This window comes from Muscardinus avellanarius, assembly GCF_963383645.1.
Source record: "Muscardinus avellanarius genome assembly, chromosome: 2".
Classification (NCBI taxonomy): Eukaryota; Metazoa; Chordata; class Mammalia; order Rodentia; family Gliridae; genus Muscardinus; species Muscardinus avellanarius.
In genome coordinates this window covers 36426532-36453364 of record NC_137787.1, presented here as the reverse complement: position 1 = coordinate 36453364, position 26833 = coordinate 36426532, and the positions used below count along the sequence as shown (strand labels likewise).

The 26833-nt window shown below is 44.3% G+C and overlaps 1 protein-coding gene across 3 annotated transcripts in view; it reads left to right on the top strand.

Moving 5' to 3' along the window:
- Window positions 1-20312, top strand: part of CDK15 (cyclin dependent kinase 15) — a gene marked incomplete at both ends in the record, with an annotated part of 96168 nt that extends 75856 nt beyond the window's left edge. For 2 of the 3 annotated variants that reach the window (XM_080690139.1, XM_080690138.1), the window contains 3 exons: window positions 2928-2976; window positions 7694-7833; window positions 20206-20312. In XM_080690139.1, the coding sequence (XP_080546265.1) occupies window positions 2928-2976; window positions 7694-7833; window positions 20206-20312 (296 nt within the window). The remainder of the gene's footprint in view (window positions 1-2927; window positions 2977-7693; window positions 7834-20205) is intronic. The other variant, XM_080690140.1, reaches the window with a different exon arrangement.
- Between the last annotated feature and the right edge of the window lie 6521 nt (window positions 20313-26833).

Sequence of the window (26833 nt, the reverse complement as noted above, 5' to 3'; positions counted from 1 at the left end):
AAGTACTGGGATTACAAGCGTGTACCACCTGGGCTCAACTTCACTTTTTTTTTTTCTTCCTTGTGGCAGTGGGAATTGAACCCAGAGACATTTTACCTCCTAGCTACACCCCCAGCCCTATTTTATTCTTTATTTTGAAACAGGGTCTCACTATGTTGCAGAGAGCCTCACAAATAGCTGAAACCCAGCAATCCTCCTGTCTCAACCTCTCAAGTACTGGGATACCATGCCCAGCTTCAACTTCACTTTTTAAAAAATAGTTTCAATTCATGGTTGGTTGGATCCGCAGGTACAGAAGTCTTACAGATACAGAAGGAAAACTGTATTTGCTTTTTATTTAAAAATTTTCTTTAGAAAGTAGTCATAGAAATATAATGGGTAAGCTCCTCTAACCATGATGCGAGTGGTCTTCTAGGTCTTTCTATCTACATACCGGTATAGCTGTTAGTATTATCGAAATGATTTTTTGCCTTACTATGATTAGATTCCTGGTTGTGACAAATGGTTTATTCCATTCATATAGGACTTGAAGAAGAGGTTTTAGAACCCAAAACATAACTATTTCAGGCCTCAGAAAAGTGTAAGCCAGAAATATTACTTTAATGAGTGTTGAAATACTCTCTTTTCTGGATTTGAATGAGAAATAATACAAGGAATTTGATCAGCAGCAAAAGAACATTTGGATCCAAAGGTAGACAGGTATGGAAGAAGATGATACGAAGAGATACAAGGAGAAAACAGCCATCTGTAAACCAAGGAGAGAGGCCCGGAACAGAATGTCACAGTCCTGGGAAGAAACCAACCCTACAGACATCTCAATTTCAGCCTCTGCCTTTTAGAACTGAGAGATAATAAATTTCTGCTGTTTAACCCACTCAGTTTATGGTACTTTGTTATGGTGGCGCCTGCAGACTAGGATAGTCAATGTAATCAGTAAAGTCAACAGACATTTATCTGACACACGTGATGCACAGAGCGTGTCCCAAGTGCTGGGAGAAGACAAAGAAAACCACCTCCTCGCCCTCACAGAGCTCACAGTCCATTTGGGAGAACAAAATACCTACACATGAAAAGCATGTGGCAAGTAATGAGGCAGCACTCTCTACAGCTTCTCTTATGTCCCACATAGCTGATGTTCTATTGCTACTTTTTAATTTTATTATTTATTTATTTATTTATTTATTTTTATGTGTATGGTACTGGGGGGTGGAACCCAGGGGCTTTTCTACCTCCGGTCTATACTCCCAGACCTATTTATATTTTATTTTGAAGCAGGGTCTCAGTGAGTTGCCGAGAGCCTCAGTAAGTAGCTGAGGCTGTCCGTGAACTGCAATCCTCCTGTCTCAGCCTCCCAAGCGTGGGGATCACAAGCGTGCGCCACCACGCTCGGCCTGCTATTTTTTTCCCCATGGTTTTAGTTTGGGTTCGTGTCACTACCAAAACTTATAAAAAAAAAAACAAAAACCTATATCCAAATACAAATGTCTGAGAATGCGCCAAACAGAAATACAATTTTTATTATCACTCATTCTGGATTATTTAAGCCAGGATTCACCCCCACCTCCCCCACAAATGGCATATACAACTGCCCTCCCTGACTCTTTGCCACTTTTGAGACTTTGCCTCATTGCTCGCCACATGCTTTTCATGTGTTGGTATTTTGTTCTCCCAAATGGACTGTGAGCTCTGTGAGGGCGAGGAGGTGGTTTTCTTTGTCTTCTCCCAGCACTTGGGACACGCTCTGTGCATCACGTGTGTCAGATAAATGTCTGTTGACTTTACTGATTACATTGACTATCCTAGTCTGCAGGCGCCACCATAACAAAGTACCATAAACTGAGTGGGTTAAACAGCAGAAATTTATTATCTCTCAGTTCTAAAAGGCAGAGGCTGAAATTGAGATGTCTGTAGGGTTGGTTTCTTCCCAGGACTGTGACATTCTGTTCCGGGCCTCTCTCCTTGGTTCACAGATGGCTGTTTTCTCCTTGTATCTCTTCGTATCATCTTCTTCCATACCTGTCTACCTTTGGATCCAAATGTTCTTTTGTGGGTGGCAAGGAGAGTATTCAGTTTTGAACCCAGAGTGCTCTATCATAAACGGTACCCCGAGTCCTTTTCATTTTTATTTCTTAATTTTGAGACAGGATCTCACTAAATTGATAAAGCTGGCCTCAGACTTGGGAACCTTCTGTTTCAGTCTCCAAAGTAGCTAGGATTACAGGCATGTGCCACCTTGCCCAGCTAAATTTTTCCCTTTTTATGGGGTGCCAGTCAAATTGTGTTAGGGCTTACCGTAAGGACTTCATCTCAATTAACTATATCTTCTACAACCCTATTTTCATAGAAGGTCATATTCTGAGGCACTTGGAGTTAGGACTTGAACTTAAGAATTGGGGGACACCCAATTTTTTTTAATTTAATTTTTATTTTTTTATAAGTGGAACATATTGAGAGTGGTGTACATTTACATTGTGCTTCATGCCCTTCTCCCTCCTTTTCCCTCCCCCCCCAGTAGAGAGTGTCCAGGTTAATCATGTTGTATTTATGCTATTACACATATTCAGATGTAGCTCCTCCATTGAACAACCTCAGCTTTCTTCCTCTCCTATCCTTCCATTCAAGCTTTGCTGAGATTTCCCCTCCATCATCTGGAGTCCCTCTGATATTACCACTACTCCCTAGCTTGAACATATTAGAGAAAACATGTTGGGGGGGCACCCAATTTAATCCATAAGAATGACCTTTCATTGAATCATAAATATTCAGAGTGAGAGGAGACCTTAAGATTCATTAGTTAGCTTATTTGATACTCGCTTGAATCCTTTTCCACCCCAAGCCAAGAAGAGTATTTTGGATTTTAATAATATTTTTGGCAATCAATGGGAGGGTTGTTTTTGTTTTTTAATGTTTCTCTATGTGCTTTCCAGACTGGTTTGCGCCGCCTAAGCCTCAAAGCCTTCAGATTGTCTGGAACAGGTGAGCACCACATTGGGAACTCTCTTTAGGCAGAAGGAGACATTTCCCTGGACCTCGGTCCACTGAACAGCAGCCCCTATCTCTCTGATCTGGGGGCCCCAGGAAGATGCCTCTGGGAGACCCAGCCCCCTGTGAGTGTGTTAGTTTTTCTCTATGAACCATTTTACTTTCAGTGCGTTTGGTCATTAAAATTGTTTTGTGCCCCTCAGCCATGCCCCGGGCCCTGAGAACTCGGGAGTGTTGGCCTGCGAGAAAACCTAGTGGGTTTATTATTCTCTGACACAGAGAAACCAAATAACATCATTGCGTGGCCATTGGAGGGGGAACTTGATTCATGGGGGTCAGGCTTTCCCAGGCCCTCTCAACGCACCCTCGGCTCAGACCAGGGCAGACTTTTATTACCAGCTTTCAACAAATCCCTAGTTTCTTTTGCAAAGTAAAACAGATAATAGAGACATTCCGGGAATAGTTAGCTAACTAAGCTGCGCCAGGCAACCTCGGGGCTCAGAAGAACTCAGTGTTTTCGGACAATGACCAATTACAATAACCAGTATTATTTGATCTGAGAATAATTAGCCAAGGCTCTGTTCTTTTTGCTTCAGTGAGGAGGCAAAAAAGGGCAGTGAGGAAAACATCAGAGATGGGGGAAATGGGCTCAAATGTCAAAGAAAAACACACTCGTGCAGGTGGGAGAAGTGGAAGAGTTTCACCAGCCAAGATCCTCAATGGACATTTAAACGTCATTCTTCACTGAAAATGCAGAATAGTTTCATGTAACCAAATGACGTTCGATTGCACTATACCTACTTTCATATGCTTTCAAAAACGTCCATGCAGAGTGAACACCAGGGTATGAAGAGTGAGATAGGTTGGCAATCTGGAGCGATAGACTACCAAGGGGTCTTTTATTGGGAGGAACAGGGCTCCCTGAGATGTCCACCCTCTCCACCCATATTTTCAAAAGCACCATATAACCTGAAACTGCCCATTATCTTAGAAAAGGTTTCTAAACAATTGTTGTTTATCATTTCACTCAAGTTGTGCAAACTTTCCTCTTGCCAGCATAGCCAGGCTCCCTAACCCCTAGCTAGAGGTACTTGGATTTTCACACTGCTCATGGCTTGCTTTCATTTCACTGCTGGCTTTCAGAGTAAATGCTAACTCCAAACCTGCAAAACATCCTGATAGGCTAGGATTTCTCTTCTGCCGTTGCTGCAATAGTGCCATCAGCCCCATGTGGTCACTGCACCCATCCCTCCCTCCAGGGCAGAGCAGGACTGAAACTCCCTTGGTACCACTGGTATCGCGGGCTCCTCTGAGCACACAGCGCCTGCCCCCTGCCCAGCCCTTGCCCCTGGAATGTCTCTTTGTCTTTGTGCAGGCTTCTGCCTTCTCTTTGCTCAGATGCTCAGAACAAGGAGGAATGTCCAGAGCCATGCTAATGTGGTAGCCACTAGTCATGCATGGATTTTTAAATTTAAATTATTTTAAATTTAAAGCTTAGTTGTTCAGTGGCCCTAGCAGCATTTCCAGGGCTCAACTGCCATGTGTTTGCAGGGGCTACCATATTGGATGGAGCAGAAAAAACTTTTCTATCATCATGGAAAGTTCTATTAGATAGTGCTGGCCTGGATTATCACAGAAATCCTGATAAGGGCTCTGCAAAGAGGACTAACCTTTGGTGGGATATGTGCTATGTGTTTAGCAGGGTGCGGCATAGATTATTACATTCAATCCTTCCAAATGACATTCTCATTTCAAAGCAGAGGGAACTGTGCCTCAGAGAAGCCAAGGTCATCCAGCTGGTGGAGCCAGGATTCATCTGGCACACAGGCCTCTGGATTATCAGTCGAGTCACATTGTGAGTGTGGTTAAGTCAAGAGCAGCTGAGGGATCACTGGCTTTTGTAGAGGATTCCTACAGACGTGCAGTAGAACTGTGCACAGGCATATAAATGAACTCAGGGCCTTGCATAGAGTTTGATTGTGACCCCCTTAACATGGGCTTAGTAAGTACACACTTTTTTTTGGGTGGGTGGTACTGGGGATGGAACCCTTCTACCTCCAGGCTACACTCCCAGACCTATTTTTTTTATGCTTTTTTATTTGCAAACAGGATCTCTTAAGCCAGCACGGCTGGCTTCGAACCTGGCGATCCTCCTGTCTCCGCCTCCCATGCGCGGGTATTATAAGTGTGCACCACCACGCCCGGCAAGTGCACACTTTTTAGGCTGATAATCAATTGTAGGACAGTTTCTTCAGTATTCAGTCTTCCAATGCTGGATAATGCCCATTGCTGACCTGTATCACATCCTACGCACCTACTCTATCCTTGCCCTTTCCTTTCTATGGATACAGAAGAAAAAGCGAAGTGCCCAGTTGAGTTCATGGTGACCAGCCTCATCCTGTGCTGAGGTCAATGGCAGAAAGGGGGAGGGGGACTTTTATACTCAGAGCAGCATGCCAAGAAATTAAAACCAAGCCAGGCATGGTGGCACACACCTGTAATCCCAGTACCTGGGAGGCTGAGACAGGAGGATCACAGGTCTGAGGATAGTCTCAATAAGAAGTGATACTTCTTACTATTCCTGTTTCAAAATAAAAAATAAAAAAGCAGGGCTGGGGGTGTAACTCGGAGGTAGGATGCCCCTGAGTTCAATTCCCAGTACCCCAAAAAAATAAATGAATAAAAAATTAAAACCACTGTCTCAGAGCTCAGAGAGCTAGATTTTGTATGTGTTAAGTGATGGGTTAGTAGTCTTTACATAACCACAGAGCCTGGGCAAAGCCTTCTGGGTGGAGAATATACCTGCCAGTCCTACTTCAGGCCACAGCCAATATTCCTTTCAATCCTAACTGAACAGGCCTGGGAATTTCCAGATTTCTTTTCCACCTTGTTTATGAAGAAATTCTCTTCCTGAGTTGAAAACAGGAATCTGTTTGCAGAAACAGTTTTATATCATGGAAATCTGATGCCAGAATACTTTTTCTGCAAATCTTAAAGCAAAAATTGGGAAAAATACACCTGTGGGCCAGATCTCCAGCTCCCTACATGGGGGAACTCAGGAGGGAAGAGCATCTGTTATGTCTTGCCTGCAGTTGGTATGTGAATTTGACAGTAAGTCGGCCCCTCTGTTTTTTTGCCTGCTTGTTTCATGGTCATGCAACCTAACTTTGAATGTCAATCATCAGTCCTGTGGTTAATTGTCTTCCAGGATCTGCATAGTTCTCCCTCTTGTGGTTTTCTACTTGTAAACCTATTTGTGGGTTGTAGAGCTGGGCATACTTAAATGATTGGCAGTAGATTAGCAAAGACTTTTAACATTGTAAATAAATAGGCAACAGGAAGACCCACAAGGCCTGCAGGGTATTCCTGACCCTACCACTCTCCCCAGATTCCTATCAGACTCCTCTCCCTCTCATTTTCCAGCCGGTAAGCCTCGATTCCCTTCTTTAAACAAACTCCCTTCCATCCCAGGCCAGTATGAGCACCAGAGATCTGTGCAGCAGGGCCTGCCCTCTCACCCCCAGTTCTTCTGCTCTCTCTCAGCTCAGTGTCACTCCCTAAAGAAAGTCTTCCCTGACTACCTCTTTCCATTCCAAGTCAGGTACCAGGGCTATTTTTGTTCAAGCTGCTATGACTAGATAATTTATAATCAACAGAGATTTATTGCTCACTGTTCAGGAGGCTGGGAAGTCTGAGATCTGGTGTCTGGTGTGGCCTCTGCACCTGGTACAGGTGTCCCCTCAGTGTCCTCCCTAGAAAGGGGCAGCCTCCTTTATGAAGACATTACTCCCTTTCACTGAGGCTCCACCCTCAACCTGGTGACCTCCAAGGACCCCCCTTCTCATACCACCACCACCGGAGGGATTAGGTTTCAACATTTGAATTTTGGAAGGACACAAACCTTAGCAGCTGGCAGGGGCCCTTTTTTTGTACTTGTGCGTTTGTATGGTAGTTTGGTGAGTGTCTGACTCTTTCCTAGACTAAGCACATGGAAGGCAGCGTTGCCCTGTGCCTCCCAGAGCCAGCTACTCACTAGTATGTAATAATTGCTCAACTAATAGGTTTGTTCATTAAAAAAAAATACATGATTCAATAATAGGTCAATTGAGGACCGTCCTTATTGGGATTTGGGTGCTTAATTACCTCTCTGTTCTGCTCCATCTCAGGGGAAGCAAGAAGCATCTTAGCTGATAACTGGAGGCTGAGCCTCAGAAGCACTGTAGATAAGGGCATTTTCTACCCCAAATTGGCCCTCCAGAGTCACCTCTTTCCCTCTTTTCCCTCCAGGATTCCTTGCTTTCTGCTTATGGAATCCAGGGCCCAGGACATACTCTCAGTCAGACTTTTATACTTGGTTGGGGCTGCTGTGTCATCCCAAGTTGACTCCTTAATTATATATTTCTGCTTCCCTGATTACAATGCTGTGCCTTTCATGTGTGCATGGTGCCCAGAGAGCTGGGCCAGGGCAGGGAGCTGAGTGGTAGAACGTCCAGGCTTTCTCCCTTCCTCATAGTCACAGGACAGGTGAGTTTCAGCATGGGGGTTATTTTCACTTGCCATCACTTTTTGTAAACCCAGGGAAGTTCTACTTGAAACATTATCTAAGTATAGCTGTTTTTGTTTTTGTTATTCTCCCCTTTCACATTTCTCCCTTTATTTTGTAGAATGAAGGCCTCTGGAGAAACTCTGTTTGTCTCTCTCACTTTTCCAGGCTGGGCAGAGTTCCCGAAGCTGAAGACCTGGCCTCCCAAATGCTAAAAGGCTTTCCTCGAGACCGGGTCTCCGCCCAGGAAGCGCTCCTTCACACTTACTTCAGTGCCTTGCCATCCCAGCTGTACCAGCTTCCGGATGGTGAGAGAGAGAGAGAGAGAGAGAGAGAGAGAGAGAGAGAGAGAGAGAGAGAGAGAGAGAGAGAGATTGTTTCAGTGTCTTAAGTGTTTTCTCTAAACACTAAAGAATCATAGGATTCGCAACCAAAGGTGAAGTTAGAGAATAATTTGTCTGCAAGGAGCAAGATGGGGCCCAGTCTTGCCTGCGTTTTGCATGAGATTTTTCTCAAATTCGGAAGCACTGGTGGGAGAGGCAACAGGGATCCGGCATTTCAAATACACACACGTACACTTAGAAATTGGACGAGATGAAAGTTGCCTCTGAGTTGTTTGCTTTAGCTAGCATCTGCCAGGAGAAGCAAAACCAAAGTTCCTAACAAGCCCCTTCTCTCTTTCCATAGAGAGTAAGATGATAGGTGACACGGATATGTCTGAGAGGAGAGCTGGGCCTTTCTTGATTGGTAACCTGATGCTGCAGAAGGAAGCGCTGAGGCAGGGGTGGGGGAGGGAAGCCGGAGCTGGCCTTGCTGCCCGCCTGAGGCCATCCTCCAGTCTGAAATCTGCCCAGGGGTCATGTGGTTGGAGCTCTCCTCAAGTTTCTCAGAACATGGCCAGGAAGGGCTGTGGGGAGGATGTGGCACGGCCAGGCAGGCGGCCTGGATGTGTGGGGACTATCTATCCTTAGGTGGTGTTTCTTTGAAAATATCACTGTTTCTCCAAGCCCTAGGCCAGAGAAAAGAAATCTAGGCAGGAGGGTCTTGGGGCTCAAGCTGGGAAAAGGGGGTGGGATGGGAGCCAGGTGAGGTTCGCTGGGTGAAGATGGGGCACAGTGGAATACCACGGTTTGCAAACACAGCCCTAGCTAGGACACTGTCCCGCAAAGGTTTAAAACTCTTGAGTTTGGGACACAGGGAAGAATTTTATTATTAAAGTGAGTCATTTAAGATCTCCAAAAATAACCATAATCATACAACTGGGGTTAATGTCTTACTTAACCTTGCAAGAAGAGTCAGTCATTAGAATTTATTAAGATGCCATAAGTGTCAAGAACATATGAAGTGCTATAAAAAGTTGAGGAAAACAAGAGACTTGTCTTTGGCCTCAAGGATCTTAGGGAGTGGGAGGAAGAGGGGGCGAGGAAGAGGAAACAGGGCACCTCGAACACATATTAGCACAAATCATATCTAAACAGCTAAAATCTGTGGCTAATCAGCTGCAGATGTTCAGAGCCTGCCTGCGCTAAAGGCAATTCTTTGGCGAAACTAGAATAATTCAAGTGAGATGGATTAGACTGGAGGTGGCTCTGAAGTGGAATCTGGGAGGAGGGGAGGGATGGAGCTTGGCACAGGGGCGGAATGAGAGCCACTCAGGCAGACCTGCGTCCTCCCTTCCTGCCTGCCACCTCTGCCCACGTCAGCCTCCCACCCCCACTCTCTCTTCCCAACCTGAGCCTGGCCCTAGATCCTTCCTTCTTAGCTTTCTTCTGTGGGGTTTGGGATTCTCTCTCTCCCTCTCCCTCTCCCTCTCCCTCTCCCTCTTCCTCTCCCTCTCCCTCTCCCTCTCCCTCTCCAGCACTGGGGATTGAATCCAAGGCATTCTACTTCCAAGCTGTACCCCCCAACCCTATTTTACTTTTACTTTGAAACAGTGCCTCACTAGGTTGCTGAGACTCACTGTGTGCTCAGGCCGTCCTTGATCCTGCAATTCTCCTATCTCAGCCTCCCAAATACTGGGATTAGAAGCGCGCGCCACCAGGCCTTGCTGGGTTTGGGATTTCTAACTCTAGCACATCGTGCAAGTGTACATGCTTGGATGCGTGCGCACACACGCACGCGCGCACACACACACACACACACACACACACACACACACACTCCCATCTCCCCACTTAAAGAAACTTCCCCCACCGGCCTTCCTCTGGGTCTATTATTCTATACGCTGAGAGCTGCTGGAGATCTTCAAAGTTTTCTGGGCACCAGCTTTTGCCTGACGAAGGATAATTAGTAAGAAACAATCACTGTCCAAACTGATGCATTGTTAGCAACGTGGTCCCGATTCTTCCAGGAAGATCCAAAGCAAAGCCATCAGACAGGGGTTCTGCTGCACGGATGTCTAGCAGGGGATGTGTGTGCATGCGCGAGGGTGGGAGAGACAGAATCTGTATTCCTTCTCTGTGCACCCAGCCACAGAGCCCAAATCTACTTTGACACTTTTAGAAAAATGAAAAGATGGAATCTTGCAGGAGGCTGCCTGTGCTGGGGGGAGGCGAGGAGCGCTCACAGCAGGAGGGAAGTTGACTTTTCTTTATACATATAGGGGTTTTTCCATGCAGAGTTTAAATTATGCCTGATAAAAGGAGTTTCGTGGATGTTTCAGTTCTTTCAAATTCTCCTGGCTTCCTCCCAATTAAATGAGGTTTGTCAAAGCCACAGGGCTCTGCTGCTACTGCCTCTGCGGACAAGCACTTCCTGCAGCGACATCTCGAATCCCTGAGGGAGAAGATGAAAGGGCCAGCGCCAAGAGACAGGGAGGGGGTGAGATCGCGTGTGTTTGTGTGTGGATGTGTGTGCACGTGCGTGTGCCTGTGTGCTACCGGGAGGGTGCAGAGATGCATAGAGAGACAGATCGGCATTAGGACATGGGATAAGTAGACAGGAAAGGCAAAGCTAACGGAAGATTGCTAAGAAAAATGAAGGAAGATAGAGAAGCCGCTGGGGCTGCTCCGTGCACCTTCACGAGTGTCCCTCGCCAAGGGCACGTTATCTGCTAAGGGCTGCATTCCCTTGGCCTGGCAGTGCCAGCCTGCTTTTTCATTGCCCCTGGCAAGCAGCCACTTTTAAGGACCTCCTTTGCAGACAGAAAGCACCAGTAGCAATCTCAGTTCCCAAACTGCAGGGACATAAAGTCTCCGTCCCCAAGATGGACTGCTGCCCCGGGCATGAGAACTGTGCCCAAACAAGACACAGTCATGTGAGTGATTCATAAGAAGCATTTTCCTGCCATCATTATGCAAGAAATTTTGCTCTCTGGTAGCGTTTCAGCATGGAACCATTTAAGGGCTTATATTTATATCAGTTTATTATTCTGGCTTTCTTCCGGTTGCAGGATAACAGAGTTGTCACTTTAAAAATATATTCTGTTTCCCCTTTGATCTGGAAGATGCCAGCTCTTATTGTCTGCCCTCTGAAGAAGACAATTAAAGCATGAAACGTGTTCCTGGGAAAGATGTGGAGAGCAAAGCACAGCCTAACCCCCGGCAGAAGAGCGGGCTGGCCACTCCCCAGGAAGCCCAAGCATCACTCCTGTCCATTCCTGTCGGGTTCATCAAGCTAAATCCTGAGCTACACTTCCTCTAGACTGTGGCAGTGAGTGTAGCGCCAGAGAGGATTTAGCAGGGGGTTATTTGCCATGAAACACCAGGAATTCCAGCTTTGTTTCCTTCTGGAGAGGGCTTGTAAGTGGAAGCGCATGAAGAGGATGATGGCAGCCTGTGGGGACGTCTGCCAGACTCTGACGTTTCCCTCATTGACTCCTAGACACCTGAAGAAACATTTGTCGAAGCAGAAATTATTGGTAGCCCCTCCTCTCAAAACACACCCAACAGCCAGCTAACTGCTTTTGCAGATGGCCAGGGAGCTGCTGTCCCCACTTAGGCACCGGCTTAGGGCGATGCTCGTGGTCCTCCTGGCTGAGCCAGCTGGGGCAGTGAGGACCTAAAATTAGGCCCTTGGCAACTCTCTAATCTTAGCTGCAGGTCCAGCCTCTGAGGGCTTAATTCCCTTTGCCCTCAGTGTGAACTTGGGCTCCAGGAGAGGAGCACTGTTTAATGATCCGGGGCTGGGGGTGGGGAATCATTAAGTTGCCCCTTCTAGACACTGGCTCCATTCCGTTTCTGCCAGAGGCCTTCCAAGTGTTGCCCTTGGAAAGTTAAGACTGGTTTTGGAAGCTAGCCATTTTGAAGTACACACACTGATCCAGAAAAGCATTTTTTATCGGGGCAGTAAATGCCACGTGATTTAAGAGTCTGGTCCTTAAGCCACGGTCCTTGATCATCAAGACTTCAAAGGCTGTCTCTCTTTCTCCCTCTCTCTGGGCTGGTCCTATTTTCTATCCAAATCCCAGGCTTGAGTCTATCATTTCTTCCTGGACTAAATCCCCCTCTCCTTTAAAACAGGTTTTAGCATCTTAGGAAAAAATCTTGAAACGTAAAAGCTTACAGTTGTTTCCCAAGCAATTTTCTGAAGACAATGTGCCATGGCCCCGTCTTGTCACCGTGCACTCGTGTGCACACAGGGCAGAGGGGACGTGGCACTTACCCTGTTTTCGTCTTCTATACGCTATACCCATACTCTGAAAGTCCTCCCATGGGCTGCATTCATATCGCCCTGTTAAAATCTGAACCCTGTTTGTTTTATTCCGATGAAAGAACTTGGGTATTCTTTTCTTATCTCTTTAATGTATTTGAAGATCCCATGATATCACTTCCCAAAGATCCCTTCTCGCAACTGAATTTCTCTAACATTTTGTTGTTGTTTCCAAATATACATTCGGTTTCTCCCACGTTTCCAGTCATTTTGTTTCGCTGTACTATTCTGAACCTCTTTGAGTTATTTTGCTTACCTTTAAGACTCTGGACCCAGAATAGACTCAGCTTTTGAACATCCTGAAGGAATTATTTTCCAGTTCATCATCAAAGATTTAGTACGTGTCTATTTGTTGTCATTATGAAAATAATAGAAAATAAGTAGTCATGAGCCCTGTTCTCAAACAGCTCATAGTCCTTAAAGAAATGAGACAAGGGTATAAGCAGATCAAGTACCATGCAAAATGCTCTGAGTGTCCAGGTGACTAACGCCAGCTGTGGGGATCCAGGGTGCCCCTGAGGGTCCTGAATGAGTCTGGTGTTTGGGGAGAAAGGATATCTAGGGCAGGAGCTTAACCAAAATATTCTTAAGGCCAGCCTTCAGGGTAAAAGATAGGGGAAAAGGGAAGAGTGCCTGAGCCCAGTCTCTCGACTCTGTACAGCATCTAGGAGTTTGTAACATACCTTAGCCCACACCACCTTTCAAAGCCTCTATTGATCAGTACTTTAAAAGCAATACATTAAGAAAAAATATGTAGCCAGGTATAGCAGCACATACCTGTAATCCCAGGATTTAGGAGGCTGAAACAGGAAGATCTCAGGTTCAAAGTCAACCTCAGCAACGTAGCAAGGCTCTAAGCAACTTAGACTCTCAATAATGTATTGAGAACCTATTTCCAAATAAAATTGATCTGGGGGTATAGCTCCCAGGTAGAATACCCCTGAGTTCAATCCCCAGCACTGCACAATCAAATAAATAAATAAAGTAATTAATTTATTAATTTTTAAAAGAAATATGTTATATAAAACACTTATTTAATACTCAGTTATCCTGAACCATTCCAATATATTAGAAGAAGTGTTGTGTAGAGTTAACAGGTATCTGTTACCCAGTAACCAAGTTTCTCTGCCCTATCAAGCCCTTAAATTGATTAAATTTGCTACTATCATATACAGAGTCTCCAAGTAAGCTGGGGGTGGTGGCCTATAATTAGAGTACGTGAGAGGTGGAGACAGGAGGATTGCAGGTTCAAGGCCAGCTTCAGCAACTTAGTGAATCCCTCTGCAACTTAGTGAGACCCTGTTTCAAAATAAAAATGAAATAGGGCTGGGGTTGTAGCTCAGCAGTAGAATACCTCTGTGTTTAATCCACAGTGCCACACACACAAGAGAGTCTCCTTGTAAAGATAAGCTCTTCAGGAAAGAGAGACCCTCTGAGTGGACAGAATCCTAGAGACCATTACCCCACCCCTTCATTCTGTATCTGTGTCATTGAGACCTAGGAAAGAGTCCCAGTAGCTGCCTTTTATTGGGCAGCTGTTTGCTTTTCATAAATTCTCATTCATTCTAAGTACTAACTGGCAAGGCTAGACTCTTTATCATTACATTACAAATTAAGAAATTGGACTGAGAAAAGCCAATTGCTTAAAGTCATACAGCAAGGAAGTGGTAGAATCAAGACTTGACTTCCCACCACACCTTGACTCCCTTGCCACTGCTCCTGGATCTGGCAAAGATCCAGGGACTTCCTGGCAAAGCCAAGCGTAGAACCAAGAGCTTGATTCCCAAGCCCTGTTCTTCCTGCTATCTCAGGGCCTATGTTTATTCTAAAGTCTTCCTGGGAAAGAGTCCACTCATCCCTAGGCAACAGGTTTAATATCTCACAATTGAGGGCTAAATTTCATATTTAATAGCAACTCACATCCCAGTACCACTGACCCTTTTCTCAAGGCCATCTGATCTTAGTCCCCCCCCTCTCTCTCTTTCTCTCTCTCTCTCTCCTCTCCTCTCCTCTCCCTCTCTCTTTCTCCCTCCCTCTCCCCTTTTTCTTCCTTTTTCTTTTTTCTTTTTCTTTCTTTCTTTTTTTATTTAGTACTGAGAATTGAACCCAGGGAATTCAACATCCAAGCTATTACCCTAGCTCTCTTTACTTTTTACTTTGAAATAGGGTCTCACTAAGTGGCTAAGGCTGTCCTAGAACCTGTGATCTTCCTGTCTCTGTCTCCCAAGTACAGGGATTACGGGCATGTGCCACCACACCTGGCTTCCTTTTCTTTTCATAGCATATACAATCTCTTTTTCATAATAACATATGGGCCTTTTGGGTTTTAAGATTTTTTTTTCACATGCTGGGGATTGAACCCAGAGGCATTTTGCCTCCATACACCCTCAGCCCTATTTTATTTTATCTTTTCTATCTTTAAGCAGGGTCTCACTAAATTGCTGAGGGTCTCATTAAGATGCTGAGACTATCTTTGAACCTGAAATGCTCCTGTCTCAGCCTCTCAAGCACTTGGTTTACAAGCGTGCACCACTGCTCCTGGCTTGGGGTTTAAGACTTCTTACCCAGTGGTTGTTGCTGTTTTTGTTTTACTGGCTAACTTATTCAGTTTTATAAGAAAAAACATCAGAAATCAAATGGAAAATGGAGCAGAGGCATAAAATAGCAGTTTATACAAGAGGAAGCCCAAAGAACATAACAACACATGGAATAAATAGACAACTTTACTAGGAGTTAAACAAATACAAATAACTGTTAAATTAGTTATTTTTTCCCCTTAACCTAGTAACTCCCAGTGCGGGTGAGGCTGTGGCCAAATGGTTCCCTGCTGATGGCAGAGTGGACGGGGTGACCTTTGCAAGGCATCGTAGCAGCCGCCTTATAGATATGTGCTCATTCCCCTGGACACTGAACTTTTATTCCTAGAAGTTATCCAATTGAATAGGAAAGCAAAGGCTACCTTAATGATAATATTTATTGCAGTGGTGTCTGTATTAAAATTTATAAAATATAACTGAAATACACAGTTTAAACATTCAATACTAAGAAACTGATTGGACATACATTGGTGCATTCACTCAGCATGCCATTTAAAATAATTAGGAGTGTGCAGTATTATGAAAATGTCCCTGCTAGGACATGAACTTTAAGAAACTGGAGTATAAAACTGCACCTTATAATGTACCCATGAAAATCCTTATGCATCTGAACAAAACTGAGAGGCAGGATACAAAAATTAAATTGTAGGGGGCATTGTAATTTTTTTCTCCTTTATCAAAGTTTTCTTTCATCTTGGTGCTGTGTTATTTTTCTTGTTTAAGAGAATGGTTTAAAACAAAATGGTACAGGGAAATTAGCTCTGGATCGAGAGTTAAATGTTTATGTTTTCTTCTATTTTTTTCCAATACAACATGCGCTCTTGGCTTTCACAGGTCTTAATCTGTCCATCTGCACAGTGGGGTAACACAAGTTTCTGTTACCCTAGATTGAAGATAATGTTTATTTTATAACGCTTTTAGCTCATTGAATGAAAGGGTTCCTATAAGTGTGGTCCTAGGAGAATGAAAAGCAGGAGGGAGAGGAAAAGATAAATAGGCACTAATTAATTTTAAAAGGAAAGATCGTCTGCTTTAATGGGAAATGCATATGTGCCTGTGCCCCTAGTCAGAGTGGAAAGTGCACTCCGTGTTCATTAGCAACTGCAATTTAAGGTACTGTGTGATCCTTTGGGCTTTGAAGATATGAAGCCTCTATACATACGCATGAGCTAAAATTACCGCCTCGTCAGGAGGATGTGCGTACTCTGAATAATTACACGCGCTGAGCAACTCCGCTGATGGGTTGATGATGTATAACAGCAGTGCAAGGACCACGTGAGAGAGAAATGGCAAGACACCGTCTTGAAAGGGCAGTTTAATTTCTAAGCTTTCTTTTTAACCTATGCTTTCTTTTTTAGCTATTACAGACAAGGGACTTGATTATCTTGTTTCCTGTGAGAGGTTATTTAGCTCCTCAATCCCATTAAGTCACTTTCTGCACTTGAGTGCACCTCGCCTTCCCCAGGTTATCAGCCTGGGAAGAGTAAACGAGCCGCTGAGATCAGATTTCTAAAAGAAGGAAAGTTGAAGCAAAGTTTGGAAGGGGTGACAGCCAGCAGCCCCAGCCGAGGAACTCAATTAGAATGAAAGGCAACTGTCTCATTATCTCCTCCCGAAATGATCTAAATACCCAAGAATCTAAAAGTTCTAAATAAACTTGTTCTACTGACTGTCTAGATGACTGAATCTCCCTTCTCAAAAACATTTTTTAAACACCCACTTTCGTATTTATTTATTCTAAGCGCGAAGCAGCTGCGGTAATTATGCTGTCAGATTCGGTGAGCTAATGAGGAGTCGGCAGAGTGGAAGGTCTGCATTTGTGAGATGGCTGAGGAGGGAAGAGTCGCTCCGCACGGGTTTTCTCGCTTTTGCTTCCCCCCTTTCCCTTCTTCTTTTTCTATGAGTTGGGAAGGAGAGCCTGGCAATCCACAGCCAAATTGGAATCCTTCTGATTTGTTACTCGTCTGTTCCCTCTCTCTCTTCTCTCTCTCTCTCTCTCTCTCTCTCTCTCTCTCTCTCTCTCTCTCTCTCTTCCTCTGTCTCTGCCTTTTAAGGGGCTTCTGCTTCTGATGGGTAAAGAAGCCTGAGGGAAATGCCAGCTTTCATGCCACTGTCCCCGAGGCACGAGGAAACTTCTCCCCAAGAGAAGTTCCCAAGCTGGTTTGGATTTCAGTTGATTTGAGAGTCATCTGTAACGTGTACACACTGCTTATTTTAGCTGTTTAACTGTTTACACTGTGACATGAGCTAAAAGAAAGGAGAATACAGAAGTGCATATTATAACGTCCCTATGAAAATGTCTCATGCACATAAACAGATCTTGATGTCTCCCCTTTCCAGCCTAGCAAATGTGTAATTCCAAACCAAAGAACCCGGAGCCATGGATTATGCGCACATCTTAGCAGAAGTCCAGGCCAGTGAGGCAGGGCTGCCTTTGCAGGGTTGTTTCTTCCCTTTGGGTGTAAATAGCTTCCAGCAAACAGTATCATTTAAAGCATTTTATGATTTCGGTGCAGCCAAACATAGACATTTCTCTTTGTTAAATTATGAGGTGTTTGGCCGGGCGTGGTGGCGCACACTTGTAATCCCTGCGCTTGGGAGGCTGAGACAGGAGGAGGCTCGAAGCCAGCCTCAGCTTTGTGAGGCTCTCAACAACTTAGTGAGACCCTGTTTCCAAATAAAGTATAAAATAGAGCTGAGAGTATAGCCCGAAGGTAGAAAGCCCCTGTGTTCCACCCCCAGTACCACACACACAAAAAAATTATGAGATGTTTTGAGCAGCCCAGGTTCATGCAGTTTGGAAAAGAAATGCCCAGGTGAGAGGATGTCCTGAGCAAGTATCATGGATGTCCTTTGGTGTCAAGGTGGTTCCTGTCTCTTACTGTCTTTCTCAGAAAATACCTTTGCCAATGCTTGTAACAGTGGCTGCTATTTATTAGAGGCATTGTATATCAGAAACTATATAAGATGTTCTATTTATATTCATTTTTTAAACTTACAGCAATCTGCCAGGAATTTTAGTTCTTCCATTTGCAGATGAGCCCTTTCCAAAGTTAACTTGTGGAGGACTTAGTTTAGTAAACGCTCAGAAAAAAACAGGTGCTTAATAAACACAAGCATTTATGTACATGCAAATGCCAGTGTGCTCAACTAACCAAATACAGACAGTCCCTAATTGTTAAAGGCTTGATTTACTTTTTTTTTTAACTTTTTGATGGTACAAAATCCATACGTACATTTAGTAGAAGCCTTACAATAGATGCACTGTGCCCCAAGGCTCCTCATTCATGGGCTCACCAACTTTGGATTCAGCCAACCACACAGATCAAAAATATTCAGAAAAAGAAAGATCACATCTGGACTGAACATGTACTGACTTTTTCTTGTCATTACTCCCTAAACAATAGAGCATAACAACTATTTACATAGCATGTGCATTATATTAAGAATTAAAAGTAATCAAGAGATTATTTAAAATATACAGGAGGATTGCATAGGTTATATGCAAATAGTATGCCATTTTCTATAAGGTACTGATCATCCTTGGATTTTGTTATCTATAGGGGTTCTGAAACCAGAGACCAAGGAGAGACTGGACTTAAGGTGTGTGTGTGTGTGTGTGTGTGTGTGTGTGTGTGTGTTGCCAGAGATTGAACCCAGGGGTATTCTACCTCTAAGATATACCCACAGCCCTTTTTTATTTTTTATTTAGAAACAAGTCTCATTGAGTTGTTGAGGGCCTCACTGAATGGCTGAGGCTAACCTTGAACTTGCAATCCTCCTGTCTCAGCTCCCAACTACTGGGATTATAGATGTGTGCCACCATGACCAACTCTGGACTTCAAGTATTTCAAAATAGGATTTAAGCCAGGCATGGCGGCACATGCTTGTAATCATAGTACTTGGGGGGCTGAGACAGGAGGATCATGCAGGTTAGAAGCCAGCCTCAGCTACTTAGTGAGGCTCTCAGAAACTTAGTGAGACCCTGTTTCCAAATAAAATATAAAATAGATCTAGGAGTGTAGCCTGGAGGTAGAAAAGACCCTGGGTTCCATCCCCAGTACCACAAAAAAAAATTTTTTTAATTTTACAAAAATTCCAGCCTAGAGTCTATTGAAATAGGTTACCTGATGTATGTAACAAGATTTAAAGCTTTTCAGAAGGTTTTTAAAATATTGAGCCTAGCCGGGCGTGGTGACGCACGCTTGTAAATCCCAGCATTTGGGAGGCTGAGACAGGAGGATCACGGTTCACGGACACCCTCAGCTACTTAGTGAGGCCCTCTGCAACTCAGTGAGACTCGGTTTCAAAATAAAGAATAAAAAATAGGGCAGGGGGTGTAGCTCAGAGGTCGAATGCCCCTGGGTTCCATCCCACAACCTGCAAAAAAATAAAAAAATAAAATATTGAACCTAGTATGATTCTTTTCCTTTTTTTTTGGGGGGGGGGGTTGGGAATGGAACCCAGGGGCATTTGACCTTCGAGCCACATCCCTGCCCTATTTTTTATTCTTTATTTTGAAACAGGGTCTCACTAAGTTGCGAAGGGCCTCACTAAGTAGCTGAGGCTGTCCATGAACTGCGATCCTCCTGTCTCAGCCTCCCAAATGCTGGGATTACAAGCATCTGCCACCACACCTGGCTTTTTTTTTTTTTTTTTTTTTTTTACTGGAGATTGAGCCAGGGGCATTCTACCTGTGAGTTACACCCCCTAGCCCAATTTTATTTTTTTATTTTTGAAAAGTCTTATTACGTGCTGAGGCTGGCCTTGAACCTGTGATCCTTCTGTCTCAGCCTCCCTAGTACTGGGATTACAGGTGTGCAGCACCACACCCAGCCTCTTTGCTTCTGGTTGTCAGGACCACAGGCCAGAGTCCTTGCCCAGCTGTATCTTCTAGCCTGTCTGCTGTGGCCATGCAAGATTACTTGCAGCTCTCTGGAAGCCTCCCCTGCTCCACCACACCTTTGCTCTCAATGACCCTTCAGCTGGGAAGATCCTCGGGAAGTCCTTGGCTGCCGGGGCGTGGTCGCCCTTCCAGGCTCGCGGGCACCCTGTGCTTTTCCATGCTCTGTAGTAGACACAGGGGTGGGTTCCATAATTCTTTGCCCCTCACTTTTGGTCCATGTCTGTGTCATGTGTCTTCCCCAGGTCCATGCCTGTTTCCACCATCTACCAAGCCCAGCACCAGGTCTTGCCCAAGCCCACAGTGAGCTGCATTAAATAGGAAGCTCTGGACAACTATTAGTCCATCCAGTAAAGAGATAAGCCAATCGAATTTACTAGCAAATAAGTCTGGCTCATATTTTGTCATCTCTTTAGGTGACAAGTGTTACAACAGAGTGTGTGTGTGTGTGTGTGTGTGTGTGTGTGTGTGTGTGTAGCAAAAGATTCCAAGAAATAATATATTTTGATTTCCTGTTTTTCTCCCTGCAGAGGAGTCTTTGTTTACAGTCTCAGGAGTGAGGTTAAAACCAGAAATGTGTGACCTTTTGGCCTACCGGAAAGGTCACCACTCAGCCCGGTTCAACAAATGCTGGTGAGAAGAGGCGAGGTCACCCGGATCCTCCCAGGTAAGTGGTCCCAGGGTGAGGTGCCTTAAGGACAGAGCTGAAAAGCCACCGCTGCCAGGCGGAGAGACGTCGCTCACCGCTCAGAGCGCCTCTGTTCAGGGCCTGGCTCTTTATCTCCAGTTCTAGGGACAGACAGCCTTGTTAGGGCCCCCACTCCCTGAGCTGGGAGAGGGGTGATACTGTGCACCCCTGTCTCTCCCACCCCCAGAGCAGCAGTGGAGCTCCAAAGACCTTCAGCCCACACAGGGGTAAGGGAGCACTGCAGCCGGCATTGGTGTCACTTAGCTAGGTGGTTCTCAGGCAACCGGCAAGGCAAACTCAGAGCTAAGGTCCCACTTTGCCCAAGACTGAGGGGATTCCTGGGTTGAAGGGCATTTAATGCTAAGTTTGGCATCGTCTCTGGTAAACCAGGATGATTATTCACCTTAGTGGTACAGATTACTTTCCAAGATCATCTGGCAGAGGATTTTCCCAAAGCTTCCAGACACTAAAAGGCATCTGCTGGCAGCACAGGAGTCCAGGTGGGATGGACCGCTGTACAGACGTCCAGGACCACAGGTCCAGGACCGCTGTACAGACGTCCTGAGCCACACGCGCGCTGCCCACAGCGGGCTTCCGTGAAGGTCGAAGCCGTAGTGATGTAGATAGAGGAACGAGGAGGGGGACATGCGCAGCACCTGCCAGCCCCTCAGCAGACCCCACCGTGTCCCAAAGCACAAACATTATACCATGATTTGGCCACCCATTGGGCAGCCACAGCTCGGCCATGCTTCCTCGCCTTCCGGGGCCTGCATGGTAACCACGCTCCCTCCACACACACCCCAGCGTCATTCCCAAGGCAGAACTGGCTCTTTGGATTTCTCTCTCTCTTGGATCTCTATCTTTGACTGCCACTATTTAAAGGCACAGACACATCAAGGACGTCTGCCTTCTGGCTCTTTACCAATGATCTTGACTTCAAACAACAGGGAAGTTTAGAATTATAGCTGCTCCCCAGAGCATTGCATGAAATACCTAAGTTTATTTTTTGATGACATACGAATGGAATTACAATTGACAATGCAATGATATGGTGTTCCCCAAGAAAAATATTTTCTGGAGCAGCGTTTTTATGGTTTAACTGTGCTGTTTCAAACCAACTAGTGGTACGATCAGGATAGACTTCAGCTGTCGTCTATAAGTCAGTGTGTCCTTCATAAAACTATCAGACATTAATGAAAAATAGTGTCAGGTGGTGGTGCTCCATGATTATCACTATTATTTCTACCATTGTTGTTAGATATTTTATCTTATGTAGCAGCCAAGAGATAGGGAGATAAGCCTGCCTTTCTGAGCTACAGTGACCTTGCACAAAAAATTGTTACCTGTAGACATAAATTGGTCACAATAGAAAATCAATTAGATGCAGCGTGTGAAGCCTGGTGCCTGTGCTGGCAGTCGGGGAAGAGGAGGCAGTTTGCCTGTGTTGGTGTAATCGCATGATGTCCCTGGGCCTCGGTACTAATGTAAGGAGATAAAAACGGTAGGGGATGAACCACAAGAGGAAAGAGCCAGAGCAATTAAACTGTTTAATAAATGGCTCAGGATCTGCAAAATTGACGAGTGCTGGAGTTAAAGAGACTAAAAGCTGTAATCATGTGGACACTGGGGGCCTGTAAATCTTTTCCACTGAATTGAATTTATGTTAAAATATTCACTTTTCAGGAGAGTCAAATGTAAATTGGGACATTAGGACTTGGTAACTGGCAGCGATTCCTCAAAATTAAGACTTTTGATAGATCCTCAAAATGTCAGTTTCAGGCATGGAAAAAAATGTACTCTGATGTCTACAACAGAAAGGGAAAGGAAGTAGGAGTTCCTGGCTGTGCGCCGTGTGCCAGGCAGTGCAGTCAGCACATTTTACTTATTATTTCAAAGGCTCGGTGTGTTTTGAACAGTGGGATGTGGTGAGCTACAGCTGTAGTTTGCACACCTGGAGATAGATTTTGATTATTTTTAAAGAATCCTCAGTTTTTACCGCCAGGGTAGGGGTAAGATGCACCCTCCCTCATACTGGATCATCACCTTTTCTATGGTATGTGTCATTCCACTGGCAACTTTGCAACACTATTGAGCAGGTTTTCCTTGCTCCGTGTGTCCTGTTATTCGTTATTTTGACTTTTTTTTATTCTCCATTCCCTTCCAGGGCTACCTACATTCACGCTGTTTCCGTTTTCATTTGCTTCAGCTTACTAAGAAGTTTCAGATCTAACTTCTTCCTGGACTGGGGCTTTATTCCACCACCGGTGGCCTGGAATATATGTTGTTTAAGGTTTGATACATAATACTTGAAGCATTGGAAGTTTGTTTTTGTCATGGCCTAGAATGTAACATCCATTGGCTCAAAAATTGGACATAGATTAAGATGGCCCAAGAAGAGGACTTCTGAGCAGTTTTGTCTGTTGTGACACAGATCCCTGGGCCAGAAGGTCGATTTACCCAAAGGACAGATGGGAAACTGATAATTGAAAGAATCTGGGGGCAGAGCTGGTGCTTACAGAGCCTGTCACTCTGTATTCACTCACAGTTTCCCCCAACAAAAGGACTTCTGTGGCAAGGAAAGGATTAGTCTAAAGTTTAGAAAGGTCTCCAGGGAAGATGGTCTCATGGATAAAGTTGTCAATGAAAGGACATGCTTATGATGAATTGTGATCTCCTCGAGTGCTTCTTCACTACCTGCACCACTGAAGCACACTGCCACCCCACCCCACAGGATTTCAGGAGTCTGGACTGAGCTGCTGGTTCGAATTGAATTTCAGACTGCCTCCTGCCACTGAATCCTAATCTGTATAGCGCTGGCACCAGTGAGGAGCTTGAGCTCCCCCCACCCGATGGTAGAGATACTGAATCATAGGAGCCAAGAGCTCCAGAGGTAATTTAAGTCCTGTTGCACCATCAGACACACACAGCACTCAAGTAAAAGATCTGTCTTATCTAACACGTGTACCATTTTCTACAATGAGTCCACTAAAAGGAGCCAGGGAAACTCAAATTACTTCTGTCTAGGGATCATCTCAGGAAATGTACGTAGTAGCTTAGAAACCAGAGACTTCCATGGACCCTTCAGAAAAACAGGGAGGAACCAATTAAGAGAGAATTAAAAATTAGCAACTATCCATCCAGTTTCTGAGGTAGAAGAAAGAAAAACACATGTAGATGGTCCAAAGAAAACTGCCTTAGTGAGTGCTGTGAGACATTTGACAGAGCCTGTCCAGAGGTACCCGAAAGATGATCCAGCGCAGGCCAGGCAGGTGTGTGTACTCCAAACAATGGCTCTAGAGAAAGGCCGATGGGTGGTACAGAGTGTGGACTTGAGTCTTATTCTGGTCAAATATTTTTGTTAATTGCTAGGGTAAAATCAGAGAAGATGTAAAACTTGTTCACACAACTCACTGATATAAATACTACTATTATTAATTTATCACTTCCATTTTCCAAGGAGGAAACTGAGGCTCAGCAGAGTGAATCACCCTTCCATGATTGTATCCCAAAGTTCAGATGCAAACCTCAGGTTTGGCTGTCTCCAGTATCTGTGATCTTTCCAGTAGCCACATACCTATCAGATTTGTAAACTATACCAGGCAAAGAAGCAGCTGATATTAGCATTGCGTCATGAGCCCAAGGATTAAGACTGGCTAGAAGCTACTGAGCAACAAGCCAAAGCAGTACTTGTGCCCATCAAATCTTATCTGACTTAAACTCTTATACATTGGGCTTAAAATGTCTACAATTTAAGTAAGGCTGTGACTTAGTGGAAATTGGCACTTCTTAAGTACAATGTGAATTAATAGTATAATCTGGCTGCCCCCAAAAGATAATGCTAATACTTTCAAGCTACATTAAAAAAAAAAAAAAAGAGATGAGATGATGTTCCAGAGAAGGGAAGTAGCTTACTCCACTGGTCAGACCACATTTAAATTATCATGTTCAACTCCACACATCACATTTTAAAAGAAACATCACAATGAAATAATATTTATTGTACACCTATTAGTCTGCAGATCTAATTCTGTTTAATCCTCTTACCAAGGCTAAGACATTAGTGCAGTTAGCCACCATTTTACAGAAGAAGATAAGCTAGGTTTTTGGGTTTTGTTTTGGGTGGTGGTGGTGGCGGCGGCGGCGGCAGTGGTGGTGGGTGGTGGTACTGGGGGTGAACCCAGGAGCACTCTACCACTGATCTACATCCTCAACCCTTTGTATTTTTATTTTGAAACAGGGCCTCACTAAATTGCTGAGACTGACCTCAAACTTTTGATCCTCCCATCTATTCCTCCCAAGTATTGGGATTACAGGTTTAAGTAGCGAGGTTTTGATGTACATACTCTGTGTCCCCAGTCTGTGCTTTCCCCAACCCACCCCTAACTCTGCCATAACTTCCAAGGAAAGCTACAGAGAGAGCGGGCAGGCGAAGCTACGGGGAAGAAGCTGCAAAAGAGAAAATTTCAAGGACTAGAGAAACTCTCTACAGAAAATGGAGGGCTGTTGCAAAGCAAATGGGAAGGCTGTGGAGATACAGCAGATTGAAAACCTCAGGATGCTACTTTTGACGCAGCAGGAGGAGTGCTGGAACAGTTTCACTTGTCCTCCTACTGACTGAGTTCCCCCACACTGCTGGACTTCTGCCTCCCCAAGGTACAGAATGCTGTGAGAGGGATTTCCATATTAGAGGTTACAACAGCTGACCTTGAGCCAGGTGTGGCGGCACATGCTTGTAATCCCAGTACTCAGGAGCATCAAGGATTCGAGTCAGACCTTAGCTACTTAGGCCCTCTGCAACTTAGTGAGACTCTTTCAAAATAAGGAATGGAAAATAGGGCTTGGAGTATATCTAGGAGGTAAAATGCCCTGGGTTCAATCCCAAATAACACACACACACACACACACACACACACACACACATCTCTAAAGTTCCATCTAATCCCAAGATTTTCTGATAATGACTTTTGAACAACTTTGGACAGGCTTTACCTGGAATTCTGGTAAGATATTGTTATTGCAAGAATAGATAGGCACATTTTATTTTCTAAGAAAGGATTTCTTCTTTTTTAAAGTCTAAATTGACAAAAGTATCCTCTTTGCTTATAATGGAAGATAAATCATGCTTATACTTCCTTCCTTTTATCTCCTTTAATTAATAGAATCGCCTATTCAAAAGCTTAATAAAAGTTATAGATAAGATTCCAAATCTTTCCTCATTCCTTTCCTTGACTATATAGATTGAGCATTACTGGTGTTTCTGCATATTTTTCCTCCCATATTTTTGTTGGTTTCTTTGATAGAAACACACTTGACTTTTAAGACCACAATTTATTTTTGTTCAATTTCATTAGTGGTGTTAATCATCAGAGCTAGTCACCTAATGTTCCCCCTCCCCCGCATGGGTAATCGGCACTACTTGGCCCTTCAGTGTGTGGATAGGGCAACAGCAGTCAACTGGCCAGTGAGTCACAAGACAGTGATCTGTGTGACTTGTAAGCCAAGCTTTTGCTGAGTTGCCAGTACAAGACCCTCCGGACCTTTTTTCCCCCTCTCTGTTGCAGAGATGAGCAGAATGGGGAAATATGTAGGAGTCCATGATGGATTTATAGTGGGGAATTGAAAGAAACCAATATTTAGGGTTGTTACTACCATATGTCATAGCTTATCCTAACCAGTACTGGGGCACACAGAACGTAGACCTGTACTGTCCAACATGTAGTGCTACAGGTGACTATATTTACATTTGAATTAGTTATTACATTAACTTTACTTATTTGTTTATGTGTTACTGGGGATTGAATCCATGGGCACTTTGCCTCTGAGCTACACCCAAGTCTTTTTTTTTTTTTTTTTTTTTTTTTTTGCATGGGGGAATGGAACCCAGAGGCATTCTACCTCCAAACTACACCTCTATCATAATTTTATTTCTTATTTGGAAACAGGGTCTCACTGGATTGCTGAGAGCCTTGCTAAGTTGCCAAGGCTGGATTTGAACCTGTGATCCTCCTGTCTCAGCCTCCTAAGTACTGGGATTTCAAGTGTGCACCACCACACCCAGTTCCCCAGCCCTTTTCATTTATTTATTTATTTATTTATTTATTTATTTATTTATTTATATTTTTGGAAACAGGATCTCACTAAGTTGCTGACGACCTTACTAAGATGCTGAAGGTAGTCTCAAACCCACCATCCTTCTATCTTAACCAAATACTTGGATTTCAAGCTTGCCTTAAATTAACTTAAAAAAAAAAATCAGTTCCTCAGTCACACTGGCCACATTTCAAGGGCTCAACTGCCACACATGGCTAGTGGCTACCATGTCACCCAATGCAGACAACATTTGCAAACATAGAATGCTAGGATTTTATGAGTTGGTGATGATCTTTTCTAACTAACTATATATATATTGTACTGGGGATGGAAACCAGGAGCATTTTCCCTCCAGGCTCTACATGCCCTGGCCAATTTTT